Source organism: Oncorhynchus masou, chromosome 26 (genome assembly GCF_036934945.1).
Source record: "Oncorhynchus masou masou isolate Uvic2021 chromosome 26, UVic_Omas_1.1, whole genome shotgun sequence".
NCBI lineage: Eukaryota > Metazoa > Chordata > Actinopteri > Salmoniformes > Salmonidae > Oncorhynchus > Oncorhynchus masou.
In genome coordinates this window covers 7,990,509-8,011,887 of record NC_088237.1, presented here as the reverse complement: position 1 = coordinate 8,011,887, position 21,379 = coordinate 7,990,509, and the positions used below count along the sequence as shown (strand labels likewise).

Sequence of the window (21,379 nt, the reverse complement as noted above, 5' to 3'; positions counted from 1 at the left end):
TAAAAAGTATAAAGGCCATAACATGGAGTGTTTGCCTGTACTGACTTTAGAGCTGAAAACAAGTACACAGAGTGAGAGAGTTATTTGGTTCACACACTCAGAGGCGGTGAGAAGAGATGTGTGTACACATCAATTTGTACTGCCTGCCTGCCTGCCTGCCTGCCTGCCTGCCTGCCTGCCTGCCTGCCTGCCTTCCTTCCTTCCTTCCTTCCTTCCTTCCTTCCTTCCTTCCTGCTTGCCTGCCTTCCTTCCTGCCTTCCTTCCTGCCTGCCTGCCAGCCTGCCTTCCTTCCTTCCTTCTCTGACCCTCGTCCCCAGAGACGAGCTAGGAGATGAACGGCAGAATTGTCAACACCCCGAGAGAGAGGGAAAGGGGGCCCTGTCAGAAACTCTGTTGAAGCTGCATAGGGCCTAGGCCTACATTGAAAGCCCCATTCCATACAAAGGGCGACATTATTTCACACAGGAGTTAGTCAAATGTCTACTGTATTTCTTGGAGCTGTATTGGGGAAGTGTGTGTGTGTGACACTTGTGACCAGCTGGGTAAATGATCATTTTATCCCCAGCTCATATCGGACCCCTATCCTGGACCTCCGAGTATGGAGTGGGATTTCAGTGTGTGTGAGTTTAGAGCACAGCTACTGCAGACCCCCATCTACCACATCTGGACCTGCATCAGTTTCTTTCTCTCGCTCTCTCTCTCTAGAACATACAATGCAATATACACACTCTGGTGATAAAACAGCTGCATTACCAGCCCTGCATGGCTGAGGACATAGGGGAACACAATGAACGACTGAGTCACACATATCCTCCACTCTGTGTGGTTTTACTAAATACTAGCTTCTGTTGAAGAACGTCTGCTGTGGTAATACAGTAGCCTGCTGTCACCACCACTCACATTGGTTCAGAGGTGAAAAACCATCATAGGCATTTAAAGGGTCAATCTGCATTCGAGATTGGTAACATTTCTCCAGCCCCAACCCTCAGCTATTTACCATATCAGTGACGGGGTGACAGCGTAGTTATTGTTTGAACAGAAGATTGCCCCTTTAAGGTTACTAGACAGGAAAGAGGGATGTCTGAGGTTACCGTGGGACCCTAGGGGGCACCCAGGTACAGGTAGGCACCTGCCAGGTCCCGGGAGAGATTGGCACTGCGCCAGAGACAGAGGCGTGTTCTCATAATAAATTGCATACCTGCATAATGTCTATAACCTGCTGCAATCCATATATCACCTCTGATTTCACCATACGTGGTCGGCCCGTCGGCGTGGTTTAATTTTAGAAATGCTTTTATTATTATTATTGGGGGGCGCTTGTGCGGCCAGAAAAAAACTCCAGTTGCTTTCAATTAGGGATGCACGATATATCGGTAAGCATATCGGATTCATCGGCCCAATGCCTAGTTTAAAGCTGATGTGCAAAACTGATGTCAAAGCTGACATGCATACCTGTATAACGTAGGTAAATGACATAATAACGCCACTAACAATATATCACTACACGTGCAACACAGCATTCCTAACCTAGCCCACAATGTCTGCTGTGTGGATCGAGCAGTCCACAAGTCCAGCAGTCATCTGAAAGAGTAAGAACATTTCAGAGAGACAACTCAAAGGCGAAATCCATTAACGCCAATAAAGTAGAATTCATTGCCCTTGACAATGAAGCGTTCTCTGTCGTGGATGATGTTGGCTTTCGCCGACTGCGGGCACCTCGAGCCCCGGTACACACTACCAAGTAGGTGCTATTTTTCAGGCGTCGCCCTACCGTATTGTTACAACTCGCATCCATGAGCTACTTGCTATGGGCGTCACTGCTATTTGCTTAAAACAACTGACATTTGGACCAGCGATGTCAGCCCCATGAGCATGCTGAGTCTGACAGCACTGTGGATCCACGAGGATTTCGTACTAAGGAAAGCCGTATTGCGTTGCTCCAGAATGTGCTGGTTCTCATACCGCTGCTGCCATTTCAATGGCATTTGAGAACATGTTTGCAACGTGGAAACATGAACACACTCCCAGCTCCATTCGAACAACTGACTGGAGAAATAAGCTCATCAACTGCATCTGCAGCAGACGTGATACATTCGGTCATGGCATGGAAAGCGCCTGCTCAAAAACACTGCCGACACAGACCGTGGGGTTAACTTGGAAAAGTGCTCTACAAGAGGCTGTGAACAAGCGATTCAGTGGCATCCTCTTTGAGCCTCTTTACTGTGTCGCCACCATGCTCAATGCTAGGTACAAGGTCCGCTACGTCCACGCAGACAAGAAACAGGGTTTACGTGAAATGTTACAGACACAGCTGGACAAGATGGAAATGGACACAGTGACAGTGAGCACAGAGGAAGAGAGGCCACGGACAGACAGACAGCTGAAACTTGACTGAACAAATGAGCAATGAAACAGCACAGCAAATAAGTGAAATAAATAGGTTTTGATTATGTTTTACTGGTAATAGGGACATTTGTAAATGCCAACAATATACATTTTTGTGTGTGTGTGAACTATTTAACTCTACTAGAATGCTTAAAATGCCGCTAACAGTTTTAATATCGGTATCGGCCAAAAATGTCATATCAGTACATCCCTAATGTCAATGGCAGACAAATCGCGTGTGTGTGTATATGAACTATTTAACTCTACCAGAATGCTTAAAATGCCGCTAACAGTTTTAATATCGGTATCGGCCAAAAATTTCATATCAGTACATCCCTAATGTCAATGGCAGACAAATCCCTGGTATGATGCAAAATGACATATTTACTGCCCTAGTTATGTTGGTAACCAGTTTGTAATAGCAATAAGGCATCGCAGGGGTTTGTGGTAAATGGCCAATATACCTACGGTTGACGGCTGTATCCAGGCACTCCGTGTTGTGTAAGAACAACCCTTAGCCGTGGTATATTGGCCATATACCACACCTCCTCGGGCCTTATTGCTTAATTATATAACGTCCTGGGTAGGGCTGTGGTGGTCATGACATTTTGTCAGTCGGTGATTCTCAAGCAAAGAACTGCTGTTCTCACAGTAATTGCCACCGCTAGTTAACATAAATACATTTAGCATCTCCTGGTTTCCACGCATCGCCTACAAGCCACTGATGCAGAACTTTGCAACATTTTTTTTTTTATTCGAATAAATCCATGTAATATAGCCAACACAATCGTAATAAATCTATGATTTATTTTACACAGGTCTATTGAAAATGTAGCTTATTTCAGAAGAACAGAATAGGGTATTCTGAGTTGTCCTTATGTTAGGTCCTGATCTGGCTATGCCATATGACTGTTGGCTACACTAATTAATTTAGAAGACGAGATTTGATTAGAATTCCGTGGCATTTTATAGTATTACGATACTATCGAACATAGCTGAATATGATTGAAAGGGCATTTTCTACAAATTATTTAAGAGGGAGTGCGCACATGCAGCTATTCTGTATTGAGCAGTTAACAAAGAAACTGGTCCTTCTTTATGCTTCATTTAGAGTGATTTATTCATCTTTAGTTGTGATACAAACGTTGGGCTATAATGTCTTGATTTTTAATACATTGTAAGGCTGCATGATGCGACTCTAATGATGTTTCATGAAAGGCTCTGCTTTGTTTCTTGTGCAGGCTGCACGCACTTCATCCGTCTATCATTCACAATTTGTCAAGCACGTTATAATATTCTGACCAGGCCCCGAATTTCCCGGTGGCATCCCCCTTGTGTGGCCGTAATGCCCCCTAAAAAATATCTATGTTCGCTCATTTATAAAAACCTGAAATATCACATTTACGTAGGTATTCAGACCCTTTACTCAGTACTTTGTTGAAGACCCTTTGTCTCGAGGCTTCCTGGGTATGATGCTACAAGCTTGTAACACCTGTATTTGGGAAGTTTCTCCCATTCTTCTCTGCAGATGCTCTCAAGCTCTGTCAGGTTGAATGGGGAGCGTCGCTGCACAGCTGTTTTCAGGTCTCTCCAGAGATGTTCAATCGGGTTCTAGGCTCTGGCCGGGCCACTCAAGGACATTGAGACTTCTCCCAAAGCCACTCCTGCGTTGTCTTGGCTATGTGCTTAGGGTCGTTGTCCTGTTGGAAGTTGCCCCAGTCTGAGGTCCTGAGCACTCTGGAGCAGGTTTTCATCAAGGATCTCTCTCTGTACTTTTCTCTGTTCATCTTTCCCTCGATCCTGATTTGTCTCCCAGTCCCTGCCACCACTGTGCTTTACCGTAGGGATGGTATTGGCAAGGGGGTGAGTTGTGCCTAGTTTCCTCCAGACGTGACGCTTGGCATTCAGGCCAAAGAGTTCAGTCCTGGTTTCATCAGAGCAGAGAATCTTGTTTCTCATGGTCCGAGGGTCCTTTAGGTGCAATTTGGCAAACTCCAAGTGGGCTGTCATGTGACTTTTAATGAGGAGTGGCTTCTGTCTGGCCACTCTACCATAAAGGCCTGCTTGGTGGAGTGCTGCAGAGATAATTGTCCGTCTGGAAGGTTCTCCCATCTCCACAGAGGAACACTGGAGCTCTGTCATAGTGACCAATGGGTTCTTGGTCACCTCCCTGACCAAGGCCTTTCTCCCCCGATTGCTCAGTTTGGCCGGGCGGCCATCTCTAGGAAGAGTCTTGGTGGTTCCAAACTTCTTCCATTTAAGAATGATGGAGGCCACTGTGTTCTTGGGGACCTTCAATGCTGCAGACATTTTTTTGGTACCCTTCCCCAGATCTGTGCCTCGACACAATCCTGTCTTGGAGCTCTGTGGACAATTCCTTCGACCTCATGGCTTGGTTTCTTCTCTGACATGCACTGTCAACTGTGGGACCTTATATAGAGAGGTGTGTGCTTTTCCAAATAATGTCCAATCAATTGAATTTACCCCAGGTGGACTCCAGTCATGTCGTAGACACATCTCAAGAATGAAAACCGGATGCACCTCAATTATATATTTGTGTTTCTGTTCTGAAAGTAACTGTAAAGAGGATATCGTATTGTACCTGCCCAAACACAGCCCTCCCGTGCCCTCTGGTCGTAAACACACACATTCAACTCTATTTAAATCCACTGCCGCTGAGTGTGTGTTGCTGCCAATGCATACAGAGAGGCCTGGTGTGCCAAGCCAAGTCTAGAGTGGGGTTTCAGTGAGTGACTGTGTGTGTGTGTGCGTCACTATTGATGTGCCTCTCTGCGTGCCAAGGGAGTGGCTTCACCCCTCGTATGGTTAATCATACAATGTCACTAGGCTGACACGGAGAGTGTGAGAAGGTCTTCTGCTAAGCATGAGAGTTATTGCGCTGTGACAGTGAGAGACTTGCATCCCAAATGGCACACTATTCCCTATGTAGTGCCCTGCACTACTTTTAACCAGAGTCCTACATTGGTTGAAAGTAGGTCTTTGAAATAGGGTGCCATTTGGGACATAACCAGAGCGTGTGAGTGTCTGCTTAGGAGGCCAATACTGTAGACCATTGACACTTCATCCTGAGAACCATTGATCTGCTGGCCTGGCCTGCCAATGGGGAGCTGGCTACATCCACTACAACATCCACTAGACGTCTATGGTCATTCAGCAGACACTTCACCTACACAGCCAACAGGGTTATGTTCATTATCCATTCACACTTTCTCTCGTTCACTTACACTCATTCACTTAGCACAGACCTTCCTTGATGTTGAGACATGGAGGAATGACCGGCATCTAACTCTGGCAACTGTTTCTTATCGAATATCGATCTTTTCTCATGGTTATGTGGCAATGCAAGGAAGTCATTATGTGTGTGTGTGTGTGTGTGTGTGTGTGTGTGTGTGTGTGTGTGTGTGTGTGTGTGTGTGTGTGTGTGTGTGTGTGTGCGTGTGTGCGTGCGTGCGTGCGTTCATGTGCACATTTGGCAGTAACGGTGTACTTGCTACTACTTTCCCTCTCTCTGATAAAGAGATTAGAACAGGGAGCCGTGGTGCTTAGCTCTCTATTCCAGCTCTTCTAGTAAATCAAACAAGTAGAGTTCTACTGGTAAGTTCAGGGCATAGCCAGCCAGCTCTTAAATCAGGCCTGGCCAGCCAGAGTTATGACTCTCCACAGGTTGACCCAGTGTGTGTGCAGACCAGGGTATTGCGTGGTACTGAGCTGTACGCGGTACCAAGAGAAGTTGGCTCAACCGCAAGAAACGCCCGCCGCCCGCTGAGCCTGCTACCTCTACTTAAAAGCTCAATACTTTCACCCTCTGTACTTCCTACCTCTCGCTCTATCTCTCTCCGTCTATCACTATCTTTACTCTCGCTCTCTCTTTTATACACTTTTATTAGGATCCCCGTGAGCCCGGCGCTAATGGCGACAGCTAGCCTTACTAGGTTCCCACACACAATGAAAAAGACATTTCAGACAAAATAGTTAGAATGTACTTACATTCTCTGTCTCTGCTCCCTTTCTGTCTCCCTCTATGAGCCAGAGAATACCTAGGAGATTCAGTTGAGGTCACACTGCAGAGAAAAGTAACCTAAAATGACTGACGTCCTCAGACCAGGCTTGTGTGAATTACACTTTATTAAGCTTTTGTACTTTGAAAAGCTGCTCTTCATGAATTTGTAGACAGTCAGACATAGTTAGGGGTGTGTTGTCTGAGAGCTATCCCTCGATGGCCTGCTCCTGGATCTGCTCCTGCTCCTGGACCTGCTTCTCCTCCTGGATCTGCTCCTGGACCTGCTCCTGCTTCTGGATCTGCTCCTGCTCCTGGATCTGCTCCTGCTCCTGGACCTGCTCCTGGATCCGCTCCTGCTCCTGGACTTGCTCCTGGACTTGCTCCTGGATCTGCTCCTGGATCTGCTCCTGGATCTGCTCCTGCTCCTGGATCCGCTCCTGCTCCTGGACTTGCTCCTGGATCTGCTCCTGCTCCTGGACTTGCTCCTGGATTTGCTCCTGGACTTGCTCCTGGATTTGCTCCTGGACCTGCTTCTCCTGCATCTGCTCCTGGATCTGCTTCAAATCAAATGTATTTATATAGCCCTTCGTGCATCAGCTGATATCTCAAAGTGCTATACAGAAACCCAGCCTAAAACCCCAAACAGCAAGCAATGCAGGTGTAGAAGCACAGTGGCTAGGAAAAACTCCCTAGAAAGGCCAAAACCTAGGAAGAAACCTAGAGAGGAACCAGGCTATGAGGGGTGGCCAGTCTTCTTCTGGCTGTGCCGGGTGGAGATTATAACAGAACATGGCCAAGATGTTCAAATGTTCATAAATGACCAGCATGGTCAAATAATAATAATCACAGGCAGAACAATTGAAACTGGAGCAGCAGCACAGCCAGGTGGACTGGGGACAGCAAGCAGTCATCATGCCAGGTAGTCCTGAGGCATGGTCCTAGGGCTCAGGTCCTCCGAGAGAGAGAAAGAGAGAAAGAAAGAGAGAAAGAGAGAGAGCATACTTAAATTCACACAGGACACCGGATAAGACAGGAAAAATACTCCAGATATAACAAACTGACCCTAGCCCCCCGACACATAAACTACTGCAGCATAAATACTGGATGATCTGCTCCTGGACTTGCTCCTGGATTTGCTCCTGGACCTGCACCTGCTCCAGGACATGCACCTGCTCCTGGATCTGCTCCTGGATCTGCTCCTGCTCCTGGATCTGCTCCTGCTCCGGGATCTGCTTCAGCTCCTGGACTTGCTCCTGGATCTGCTTCAGCTCCTGGACTTGCTCCTGGATCTGCTTCTGCTCCGGGACCTGCTCCTGGATCTGCTCCTGGACCTGCACCTGGATCTGTTTCTACTCCTGGACTTGCTCCTGGTCTTGCTCCTGCTCCCGGATCTGCTCCTGGACCTGCTCCTACTCTTGGATCTCCTCCTGCTCCTGGACTTGCTCCTGCTCCTGGACTTGCTCCTGCTCCCGGATCTGCTCCTGGATCTGCTCCTGGACTTGCTCCTGGACCTGCTCCTGCTCTTGGATCTGGTCCTGGACTTGCTCCTGCTCCTGGATCTGCTCCTGGATCTGCTCCTGTTCCTGGATCTTCTCCAGCTCCTGGACCATGTCTGCCTGCCATTCAACAGCCCATCCTCCCCATTGTCACACTTCCACAGGAAAGGGATCAAATACCCTCACTGCTAGACACACACTGTCCCTGTTAAACCCTGCGTGTGTGTGTGTGAGAGAGAGAGAGAAAAGAGAGGGAAAGACCACTCTGTTAGAGAAATACTAGGGAGAGAGTGTAACGAGGTCAGAAGCACACTGTAGTTTAGAGAGGTCTTTATGTGGAAAATGTTCAAGTGTTTTGAAGGTGGGGGAGTGATAGTGCTGATAGAGGTGTTTGTGTCCTGGTAAATGTGCCACCCCAGTACCGCTCTGACCTAAAATGGAGCTCGTCCTCTGTTTCGCTTACACTTTCTCTTGTTTTTCTCTCATTTTTTTCTCTTTCCACTTCTTTCTATTTTTAACTATCGTTACCCTCTCTGTTTCTGTATTTCTTCCCTCCCACCGTCTGTCTGCCCACCATAGTGTCCTGTTGCTTTAAAGTTATTTGTCACTGATAAACTGTGTGTGATAAACACTGGCAGCCACTCAATCTCTTTTTCTTTCCCTCTCATTCTCCCCCTCTCATTCCCTCCCTCTTATTATGCCCTTCTCATTCCCTCCCTCTTATTCTCCCCCTCTCATTCCCTCCCTCCCTCTCATTCTTCCCCTCTCATTCTCCCCCTCTCATTCCCTCCCTCCCTCTCATTCCTTCCCTCTCATTCCTTCCCTCTCATTCCTTCCCTCTCATTCTCCCCCTCTCATTCTCCCCCTCTCATTCTCCCCCTCTCATTCCCTCCCTCCCTCTCATTCTCCCCCTCTCATTCCCTCCCTCCCTCTCATTCCCTCCCTCCCTCTCATTCCCCCCTCTCATTCTCCCCCTCTCATTCCTTCCCTTTCATTTTCCCCCTCTCATTCTCCCCCTCTCATTCTCCCCCTCTCATTCCCTCCCTCTCATTCCCTCCCTCCCTCTCATTCCCTCCCTCCCTCTCATTCCCCCCTCTCATTCTCCCCCTCTCATTCCTTCCCTCTCATTCTCCCCCTCTCATTCTCCCCCTCTCATTCCCTCCCCTCTCATTCCCTCCCTCCCTCTCATTCCCCCCCCTCTCATTCTCCCCCTCTCATTCCTTCCCTCTCATTTTCCCCCTCTCATTCTCCCCCTCTCATTCTCCCCCTCATTCCCTCCATCCCTCTTATTCTCCCCCTCTCATTCCCCCTCCCTCCCCTCTCATTCCCTCCCTCCCTCTCATTCTCCCCTCTCATTCTCCCCCTCATTCCCTCCCTCCCTCTTATTCTCCCCCTCTCATTCCCTCCCTCCCTCTCATTCCCTCCCCCCCCCATCCCTCTCATTCTCCCCCTCTCATTCTCCCCCAGGATCTCATTCTCCCCCTCTCATTCTCCCCCTCTCATTCTCCCCCTCTCATTCTCCGACTCTCATTCTCCTCCTCTCATTCTCTCCCTCTCTTCTAGCCTGGTCTTTAGGCACCCAGGATTAAAACCTTTCCTATCTTCTGTGAACTCTGTGGTCATCTGCATTGTGATCTGTAGTTAGTTATTGTAGGGGCAAGTTCTTTACTCTTCATCTGAGTTGTGATCTGTAGTTAGTTATTGTTGGGGCAAGTTCTTTACTCTTCATCTGAGTTGTGATCTGTAGTTAGTTATTGTAGGGGCAAGTTCTTTACTCTTCATCTGAGTTGTGATCTGTAGTTAGTTATTGTAGGGGCAAGTTCTTTACTCTTCATCTGAGTTGTGATCTGTAGTTAGTTATTGTAGGGGTAGATGTCGACTACGGCAGCCCCCCGCACCTCTCTGATTCAGAGGGGTTGGGTTAAATGTGGAAGACACTTTCCAGTTGAAAGCATTCAGTTGTACGACTGACTAGGTATCCCCCTTTTCCTTTACCTCTTTGCTGTTTTCCAGGGAGAGAGAGAGATAGGTAATCAACTCATCTGTGGTCTCAGGCCAAGCTGTGGAGTAAATACACTGTGAGAAAATACTGGTCTTTTCACACAAGACCACTGCTTGGCTATTGTTAGAGGAAATACTTCAGCAAATGAGCTTTTACACGGCGATTAAACCCAAGGAGTTTAATCCGATTTTCTAAACTGATCTTAATTTCTCTCAGATCAACATTCATAGGCCAGAGCCCTTAATCAGGGGAATTGCTCTAATCAGTGTCTGTTATGACCTAGTTAACCTAATCTTTATTTTATTTTTTAAATTTTACCTTTATTTTACTAGGCAAGGCAGTTAAGAACAAATTCTTATTTTCAATGACGGCCTAGGAACAGTGGGTTAACTGCCTGTTCAGGGGCAGAACGACAGATTTGTACCTTGTCAGCTCGGGGATTTGAACTTGCAACCTTTTGGTTACGAGTCCAACGCTCTAACCACTAGGCTACCCTGCCGCCCCAATAGCTTTTACTGTTTAAGTTTCATGCAATCTTTAGAATGAAAACTGTTTCCAAACAGTAAAGAATGAGTAAAACATTAAAAGAAGGGCAACTTCTTCATTCCTCCATTAATGATGTATGTTGTTTTTACTTCCTGCAATAATCATGTGACCTATGACCTCTGTGTTCCAGCCCAACATTGGTCGTCTGGGGATCCCCCATGGGCCCTCGGGTGAGAAGGTGGCTGTGGTTGCTGTGGACGACTGTGACATCGCCATGGCAGTTCGCTTTGGCAACCAGATCAGCAATTACTCCTGTGCTGCCCAGGGCACCCAGACCGGACAGAAAAAGTGAGTGTTTCTCTCTGTCTCCCTCTCTCCCTCACCCTCTGTCTTCAGTTTCCTTCCACTACCATTAGTGAGACTAATATGTGTTAGGCTAAGGAGTCAGTGTTGTAAAGTGCAGGACTGATTTTCAGTCACCTTCATTACACCAGATTACCTTGCCTTTCACTCTCTTCATCCCTCAGGATTGACCTGCTCTCAGTTTTCAGACAAATCTCTCAGACGTAGCCTCTTACACAGCCTTAACATGGCTGAACCTTTACAATTCTATCTTTCAGACGTTCCCTACAGCAACTAATTGTTTCTGTATCTGACACCAATATCCTTTTCAAATTAGGGACGTTAGGCAAAGGCAGCGAGCTCGAACGCATTTAGGAAAAAGAAGAAAAACACATCAAAGGAACGAGGTAATGAGGCTGCATTCTTTTAGAACCCATCGCTCCAATACGATTGGCTCAGAGCTCTTCTACGGTAAATGATGTGGTTTGACTCTTGAGGTCGACACCCGGGCTTGTAGGTGAAAGTTACCACGCGTGTGCGCACGCGCACACACACACACACACATCTATCTTTTTTACCTGTCTGTCGGTCAGACCTCACCCGAGTTGCTTCTCCTGAAGTGAGAGGCAACACTCGTTCAACACATACTTTGTGGAACAACCACACAAGTTCATGTGGCATTTTTGTGGGCCATATGACGTTGCACTTTTGCCGTATTCAAAATGGATCATTTAAAAAAAAAAAAAATTATGCGTTTGGTATTGCGTCACAATAATTCACGTTAAACCCCTGGGCGTTTGATGTTTAGAGGCTTGTGTGTAAGCCTGCGTCTTTGCTGCCTGCTAAGTCTTCTGCTGTAGTGTTAGAGGATGAGCAATGAATCAGGCTAGCTCGCTGGGTTACAGTGGCTTTGTCCTTACAGTCACCAAGGCCTGTGACAAGTAACCTTTTGCAGGGTCACCATACTACTCACACCACCAGTAGCCTGGAGTAGTCCCCTTTGGGAAACGTAAGAACCTTTTGAGGAACACTTTTGGTGTCTGTCACAGGCCCTGTGTATTGAAACGTTGGTCCTGTCATTGCATTCATTTGAAAGAAAGGAAGTTCAATATAGAGTGTGATTTTCGTTTTCACTTAAGTCCATTACCCATCAGTTGGCACTTTGTTGGTGCATCTTTAGCTCCTTATCCTATGGGGACTGGGGCGCCATTTTTGATCCAGAAGCATTCGAGGAACTCTGAGCTACAAGTGTCATTTTGTCTCCGTTCTGACCCAGTTTCCTGTACTCTCCCCTGCAGATCATTGGACCTGACAGGGCCGCTGCTGCTGGGGGGTGTTCCCAACCTGCCCGAGGACTTCCCTGTGAGGAACAGAGACTTTGTGGGCTGCATGAGGAACCTGAGCATCGACAGCCAACCCACCGACATGGCCAGCTTCATCGCTAACAACGGAACCACTGCAGGTAACAACCTTTGTTTGTTCACTCGTTGTTCGGCGGCTTGTTCAACCATTCATTTATTCATTCATCCATCTATGAATTCATTCATTCATAGATACATATAGTTTTGTTCATCTTTACTCAGGTTAACTGTGTTGTTTGTATACTGCTACTGATTGACATCTATTATGACCTGTGTAGGTTGTCCTGCCAAGAGGAACTTCTGTACTAAGGAATTGTGTCAGAACAGAGGAGTGTGTGTCAACAAGTGGAACACCTACAGCTGTGACTGTCCTCTGGGCTACGGGGGCAAGAACTGCGAACAAGGTGAGGGTGTGTGTGTGTGTAGCTGATGTGAAATGGCTGACTAGTTAGCGGTGCACGCTAGTCGTGTTCAATCAGTGACGTCAGTTGCTCTGAGACCTAGAAGCAGTTGTTTCCCTTGCTGTGCAAGGGCCACGGCTTTTGGTTGAGCGATAGGTTACAGTGCTTTGTGGGTGACTGTTGTCAATGTGTTCAGAGGGTCCCTGGTTCGAGCCCAGGTTGGGGCAAGGAGAGGGACGGAAGCAATACTGTTGCGTATGTGTGTGTGTGTTTCAAGATGGCATAAGGACCTGCAGCCGTGCATGTTACAGTGAGGGTCCCTCATTTTGGATATCTGGGTCGACATCTGTATGCGTCAGTGCGAACAGGACTCGTTTGTGTTACAATTGATTGCATAAGGAAGTGAGGAAGGACACTAGAGTTAATGTGGCTTAGCTTCCTGTGAAGGAAGTGTATGTTCAGATAGCGATCAAGCAGGGTGTGTGTGTGTGTGTGTGTGTGTGTGTGTGTGTGTGTGTGTGAAGGAAGTGTATTTTCAGATAGCGATCAAGCAAGGTGTGAGTGCGTGTGTGTGTGTGTGAAGGAAGTGTCTTTTTCAGATAGCGATCAAGCAAGGTGTGAGTGCGTGTGTGTGTTCGTGAAGGAAGTGTATTTTCAGATAGCGATCAAGCAAGGTGTGAGTGCGTGTGTGTGTGTGAAGGAAGTGTATCTACGGATAGATATCCAACAGGAATCTGAGTTGACTGGTCATCACTGACTCGTACACGTGCTATGCAAATCAAATCAAATGTTATTTGTCAAATGCGCCGAATACAACAGGTGTAGGCCTTACAGTGAAATGCTTACTTACAAGCCCTTAACCAACAGTGCAGTTCAAAGAATAGAGATGACAAAATATTTACTAAATAAAGTTTTAAAAAATCAAATCAATCAAAACGTAACATAATAAATGTACATAACAATAACGAGGCTCTATACAGGGGGTACTGGTACAGAGTTCATGTGGAGGCTATATACAGGGGGTACTGGTACAGAGTTAATGTGGAGGCTATATATAGGGGGTACTGGTACATAGTTAATGTGGAGGCTATATACAGGGGGTACTGGTACAGAGTTAATGTGGAGGCTATATACAGGGGGTACAGGTACAGAGTCAATGTAGAGGCTATATACAGGGGGTACCGATACAGAGTCAATGTGGAGGCTATATACAGGGGGTACCGATACAGAGTCAATGTGGAGGCTATATACAGGGGGGTACCGATACAGAGTCAATGTGGAGGCTATATATATACAGGGGTACCGATACAGAGTCAATGTAGAGGCTATATACAGGGGGTACCGATACAGAGTCAATGTGGAGGCTATATACAGGGGTACCGATACAGAGTCAATGTGGAGGCTATATACAGGGGGTACCGATACAGAGTCAATGTCATTGAGGCTATATACAGGGGGTACCGATTAATGTGGAGGCAGAGTCAATGTGGAGGCTATATACAGGGGGTACCGATACAGAGTCAATGTGGAGGCTATATACAGGGGGTACCGATACAGAGTCAATGTGGAGGCTATATACAGGGGGTACCGATACAGAGTCAATGTAGAGGCTATATACAGGGGGTACCGATACAGAGTCAATGTGGAGGCTATATACAGGGGGTACCGATACAGAGTCATTGTAGAGGCTATATACAGGGGGTACAGGTACCGAGTCAATGTAGAGGCTATATACAGGGGGTACCAATACAGAGTCATTGTAGAGGCTATATACAGGGGGTACAGGTACAGAGTCAATGTGGAGGCTATATACAGGGTGTTACGGTCCAGAGTCAATGTGGAGGCTATATACAGGGGATACAGGTACAGAGACAATGTGGAGGCTATATACAGGGGTACAGGTACAGAGTCAATGTGGAGGCTATATACAGGGGATACAGGTACAGAGACAATGTGGAGGCTATATACAGGGGGTACAGGTACAGAGTCAATGTGCGGGGGTGCAGTATAGTCAAGGTAATTTGTAAAGTGACTACATATAGATAATAAACGGCGAATAGCAGCAGTGTAAAAACAAGGGGGGGGGAGGTGGTGTCAGTGTAATTAGTCAGGGTGGCCATTTGATTAGATGATCAGCAGTCTTATGTCTTGGGGGTAGAAGATGTTAATGAGCCTTTTGGTCCTAGACTTGGCGCTCCGGGTACCGCTTGCCGTGCGGTAGCAGAGAGAACAGTCTATGACTTGGTTAACTGGGGTCTTTGCCATTTTTTTGTTTGCTGGGGCCTTTCCTCTGACACCGCATATAGATCCTGAAGAGCTGTTGTCTATTTCACTAATGAGACAAAGACCAACTCTGACTCATATCATTGCTGGGGATCAAGAGACGGGAAGACACACGCGGACCCTGTGGTTGCTCCGTTGTTGTTGAGCCAGATTGTTTACATGGAGCAGACCACAGAGCTCCTGTAATGTGTGTACACACTAGCAGTCAGAGCAGTCCTATATACTCTGCTGCTGATGAATGTGTCAGTGTGTGGTTACACTGTTACAGCTTGCCCTGTTTTGATCCTGACTGTTCTGTTGCTCATATCCCTCACTAGGGATGGATGGATGGGGTGGGGGGGGGTGTCTAACATGCCTAATGATAGCGTTGTATGCTTGTATGACAGTGGTTTACTGGTTTTGTGGTCAGGTCTTGTGTAAGGCCAGGAGAGGGGTTGCTGAAATGGTGTGTGTGTGTTCCGCTGAAAGGGTTAAAGTATGTGACTCACTCTGTGCCTGTCCTGTCTCACACACAGAGACATCTCACGCTAAGTCATCACGGGAAGCTGTAGTGTGCGACGAAGTATGACGAGACAGTCAATTTTGTAGTTCACGATTTCCCAGACACATTCTGTTGGGTTGGACATATGTTGCGGTTTAGTTGACCTGTGTGTTTAGGTTAGTGTGACGGTTTCGTGTGAGCTGGTGGCTGGTGGCTGCCCTCCACTCTCCACTGTCTTATGAGCTGTATCTTGAAGGCAACCAACTCCAAACTATCTTTGGTGTTGTTGTTTTTTTTTATGCATCATTGAAATCTTTTGACTCTTTCCAGGCACTGCGAATGAGCGATATATCATGTGGAAAAAAGAGACCGAGAGAGGGCAGCAGTTCAGGAGCTTGTCCCCCAGCATCTTCTGACTGTGTGTTTTTATCAGGTGTGTGTGTGTGTGTGTGTGTGTGTGTGTGTACTCTGTGCATCAGTAGAAATATGTGCCCTGCAGAGAAGAGGGAGATCGAGAGAGCTTAGCGCTTCAGTTGTCTCGTAGGGAGAAACCTAGGCTATGCTGACAGACGTACTGTTCTACTGACTGACTGAGTACAACATCTGTTTGGCCGCAGGGCTACTGGGTGCTCTGGAGTGTGGTGTGTTGCACTGTGGGCATGTTTGTCAAAGAAGGATTAGTGTCCTGTATGAAACAAGGTAATTGACAGTAATGATGTCTTGTAGCTGAATTAGACACGGAGGGGTGGATTAGCTACTCTAATTATTCTCCCTGGAGAAATACACAAATGCAAGAACCAATCTGTATGTCCGACATACTACGCATTACTGATGGGGTGGGAAAATGGATACAGTTGCATATCGAGATATTGTTTTTGGACGATGTTATATCCATAATTTGACTCCGGGTTATCGACGTGTAAAAATACTAATGTTTTTTGTTTGTTTGCTAGATAGCGCGAGCGAGCACTATTCGACTGTACCTGCGCCAAAACTCCAGGATTTTTCACCCTGTGTATATATATAAATCGCTTGTTCTCTTCTTTTCGAATAGCGAACCGACGTCTTTTCAAGCACTTTTATTTCCTTTGACTGATCAGAACACATTTTCTCATGTCCTCTCATCTCTCTGCAGCAGACGTATAGAGAGCAATAGATTTGGAACATCAAATCGCAGCACAAATCGCAGTAGAAAATCACAGCACAATCGTGAGAATCACAATACATATCGCATCGGACACCTAAGATACATAATGATAATATCTTATCATGAGGTCCCTGGCAATTCCCAGCCCTACAAAGCAGGTGATGTGTTTGACACGCGACTTGGCCTTAACAGCAGTGGTTATTGCACATATTATGCGTATTCTCATCGGTATTATTCTCCTCCTCTAGTGATGTCGTCCCCGCAGCACTTTGACGGCCAGGCCCTGGTGTCGTGGAGTGACCTCGACGTCACCATCGCTGTGCCCTGGTACATGGGCCTGATGTTCCGGACGAGGCAGGGCACTGGCACGCTGATGCAGGCTACCGCTGGAGACTTCTCTACTGTCAATCTACTGGTGAGTTATTGTACACACACAATAACGACGACAACAGAGCGAGCAGGTAAGTTGGCTTACATGGTTGATCGAAGTTGAGCGGACTGCCTGTGTGTAGTAATTGTCTCTCTCTCTCTCTCTCTCTCTCTCTCTCTCTCTCTCCGCCCACCCTCCCCTCAGATAAGTGATCAGTACGTGAGGTTTGAGGTGTTTCTGGGATCCGAGCGGGTAGCGTTGCTGGGCTTCCCTCAAGTCCGGGTGAACGATGGTGAGTGGCACCATGTCCTTGTGGAGCTGCAGAGCGTCAAAGACGGCAAGGACATCAAGTACATGGCCCTGGTGTCACTGGACTACGGGCTGTACGAGGTACTGAGCCGAGCGCATGCACACCCGAGACACAGACACGAACACACACGCAGCAAATCTTACACTCTGTGTGTGTGTGTGTGTGTCTGCGTGTCTCCAGAGGTCTGTGGAGATCGGTAACGAGCTTCCAGGTCTGAGGCTGAGGGCTCTGTATTTGGGAGGATTACCAGGAGAGGGGAACCACGTCCACGAGGGCTTCACTGGATGCATACAGGTATGTTTCAACAGTCAACCCTGTCTGGATGACATTATCCTCCACAACGTCAAGGACTGTAGCCCACTGTATGTGTACACCTACCTGTCTCCGGAGTGTGTGTACCTGCGACTCTGGGACTTAATGGAGAGGGTGTGTTCTTTCCCCACAGGGTGCGCGCATGGGTGAGACGTCCACCAACGTGGTCAATGTGAACATGCCGCTGGGCTTTAAGATTCATGTAGAGGACGGCTGTGACCTGGCCGACCCCTGTGACTCCAACATCTGCCCTGAGAACAGCCACTGCAGCGACGACTGGAGCGCGCACACCTGCGTCTGCGACCCAGGTAACCCACACACACTGTAGTAGACACACACACACCTGCGTCTGCGACCCAGGTAACCCACTCATACCCACGTACGGATGCACATACACACACACACACTGTAGTAGACACACACACACCTGCGTCTGCGACCCAGGTAACCCACTCATACCCACGTACGGATGCACATACACACACACACACACACACACTGTAGTAGACACACACACACCTGCGTCTGCGACCCAGGTAACACACTCATACCCACGTACGGATGCACATACACACACACACACACACACTGTAGTAGACACACACACACCTGCGTCTGCGACCCAGGTAACCCACTCATACCCACGTACGGATGCACATACACACACACACACTGTAGTAGACACACACACACCTGCGTCTGCGACCCAGGTAACCCACTCATACCCACGTACGGATGCACATACACACACACACACACACACACTGTAGTAGACACACACACACCTGCGTCTGCGACCCAGGTAACACACTCATACCCACGTACGGATGCACATACACACACACACACACACACACACACTGTAGTAGACACACACACACCTGCGTCTGCGACCCAGGTAACCCACTCATACCCACGTACGGATGCACATACACACACACACACACTGTAGTAGACACACACACACCTGCGTCTGCGACCCAGGTAACCCACTCATACCCACGTACGGATGCACATACACACACACACACACACACACTGTAGTAGACACACACACACCTGCGTCTGCGACCCAGGTAACACACTCATACCCACGTACGGATGCACATACACACACACACACACACTGTAGTAGACACACACACACCTGCGTCTGCGACCAGGTAACCCACTCATACCCACGTACGGATGCACATACACACACACACACACACTGTAGTAGACACACACACACCTGCGTCTGCGACCAGGTAACACACTCATACCCACGTACGGATGCACATACACACACACACACACACACTGTAGTAGACACACACACACCTGCGTCTGCGACCCAGGTAACCCACTCATACCCACGTACGGATGCACATACACACACACACACACACACACACACACACACACACACACACACACACACACACACACTGTAGTAGACACACACCTGCGTCTGCGACCCAGGTAACACACTCATACCCACGTACGGATGCACATACACACACACACACACACACTGTAGTAGACACACACACACCTGCGTCTGCGACCCAGGTAACACACTCATACCCACGTACGGATGCACATACACACACACACACACACACTGTAGTAGACACACACACACCTGCGTCTGCGACCAGGTAACCCACTCATACCCACGTACGGATGCACATACACACACACACACTGTAGTAGACACACACACACCTGCGTCTGCGACCCAGGTAACCCACTCATACCCACGTACGGATGCACACACACACACACACACACACTGTAGTAGACACACACACACCTGCGTCTGCGACCCAGGTAACACACTCATACCCACGTACGGATGCACATACACACACACACACACACTGTAGTAGACACACACACACCTGCGTCTGCGACCCAGGTAACCCACTCATACCCACGTACGGATGCACATACACACACACACACACTGTAGTAGACACACACACACCTGCGTCTGCGACCCAGGTAACCCACTCATACCCACGTACGGATGCACATACACACACACACACACACACACTGTAGTAGACACACACACCTGCGTCTGCGACCCAGGTAACACACTCATACCCACGTACGGATGCACATACACACACACACACACACACTGTAGTAGACACACACACACCTGCGTCTGCGACCCAGGTAACCCACTCATACCCACGTACGGATGCACATACACACACACACACACACTGTAGTAGACACACACACACCTGCGTCTGCGACCCAGGTAACACACTCATACCCACGTACGGATGCACATACACACACACACACACACTGTAGTAGACACACACACACCTCGTCTGCGACCAGGTAACCCACTCATACCCACGTACGGATGCACATACACACACACACACACACTGTAGTAGACACACACACACCTGCGTCTGCGACCCAGGTAACCCACTCATACCCACGTACGGATGCACATACACACACACACACACACACACTGTAGTAGACACACACACACCTGCGTCTGCGACCCAGGTAACACACTCATACCCACGTACGGATGCACATACACACACACACACTGTAGTAGACACACACACACCTGCGTCTGCGACCCAGGTAACCCACTCATACCCACGTACGGATGCACATACACACACACACACACACACACTGTAGTAGACACACACACACCTGCGTCTGCGACCCAGGTAACCCACTCATACCCACGTACTGATGCACATACACACACACACACACACACACACACTGTAGTAGACACACACACCTGCGTCTGCGACCCAGGTAACACACTCATACCCACGTACGGATGCACATACACACACACACACACACACACTGTAGTAGACACACACACCTGCGTCTGCGACCCAGGTAACACACTCATACCCACGTACGGATGCACATACACACACACACTGTAGTAGACACACACACACCTGCGTCTGCGACCCAGGTAACACACTCATACCCACGTACGGATGCACATACACACACACACACACACACACACACACTGTAGTAGACACACACACCTGCGTCTGCGACCCAGGTAACCCACTCATACCCACGTACGGATGCACATACACACACACACACACTGTAGTAGACACACACACACCTGCGTCTGCATCTCGTCTCATACCATTCACTTGCTCTGAAAGATATTCACCATGGGAAGGTTGTTTCGTAGTCTTCAGCTTTGACTCTTTTGTGTGACTGTGTATAAGTCTGCCATGTTGTTGAAGACCTGCTGACCCAGATGTCTCTCTCTCTCTTCTCTCCGTGACCCGTGTCCTTTCCCAGGGTACTTTGGGAGGGAGTGTGTTGACGCGTGTCACCTCAACCCCTGCGAGCACGTGTCCACCTGCGTCCGCAAGCCTAGCTCCTCCCATGGCTACACCTGCGAGTGTGGACAGAACTACTACGGACAGTACTGCCAAAACAAGTAAGACCTGTCCGCTTTGTGCAACTGCCTGTGTAAGTGTGTGCACGTGTGGGTGTGTGCACGTGTGGGTATGTGTGTGTCCTGGCTTGGCTCCACAGTGCGGGGGGAAACACACATTCACATGCCTCCTATATCAACACAACATCCGATTTGTTTTTATGTTAGCCTGATCAGCCTCTGCTCCCTTACCTTCCTCTCTGTCTTTCACAAAAATGCGCCTCGCTCTTCATCTGCCTGGCAACAGCCTCTACTTTTACTGGCCTTACCTCAAAACAGTCCTTCTCCAGCACCCGGTGTAAGACTGCTGGTAATGAACTCCAGATGTGGCTGTTCCCAGAACTGTGATCTGAGCTCTCTGGGGGATTTTTTTTTCTTCTTCCAAAACTGATCCCAGATCTGCCTTTGATTAGGAATCTGGCGTGCGAGTCAGGAGCCTGAGGGTTCGATGAAACCACTGTGTGTTGTTCTAGACATTAACTGGGTCTTGTAACAAGTGTGTGTGTGTGTGTGTGTGTGTGTGTGTGT

At 48.2% G+C, this 21,379-nt stretch overlaps 1 protein-coding gene and 1 pseudogene across 1 annotated transcript in view; one reads left to right on the top strand and one right to left on the bottom strand.

Moving 5' to 3' along the window:
• Window positions 1–21,379, top strand: part of celsr1a (cadherin EGF LAG seven-pass G-type receptor 1a) — a 126,884-nt gene that overhangs the window by 84,623 nt on the left and 20,882 nt on the right. Inside the window, 8 exon segments of the mRNA XM_064938242.1 lie at window positions 10,581–10,738; window positions 12,031–12,194; window positions 12,372–12,497; window positions 16,654–16,820; window positions 16,980–17,165; window positions 17,266–17,379; window positions 17,531–17,705; window positions 20,713–20,854. Coding sequence (XP_064794314.1) covers window positions 10,581–10,738; window positions 12,031–12,194; window positions 12,372–12,497; window positions 16,654–16,820; window positions 16,980–17,165; window positions 17,266–17,379; window positions 17,531–17,705; window positions 20,713–20,854 — 1,232 coding nt within the window.
• On the bottom strand, window positions 6,591–8,479 carry LOC135514575 (serine/arginine-rich splicing factor 4-like; annotated as a pseudogene).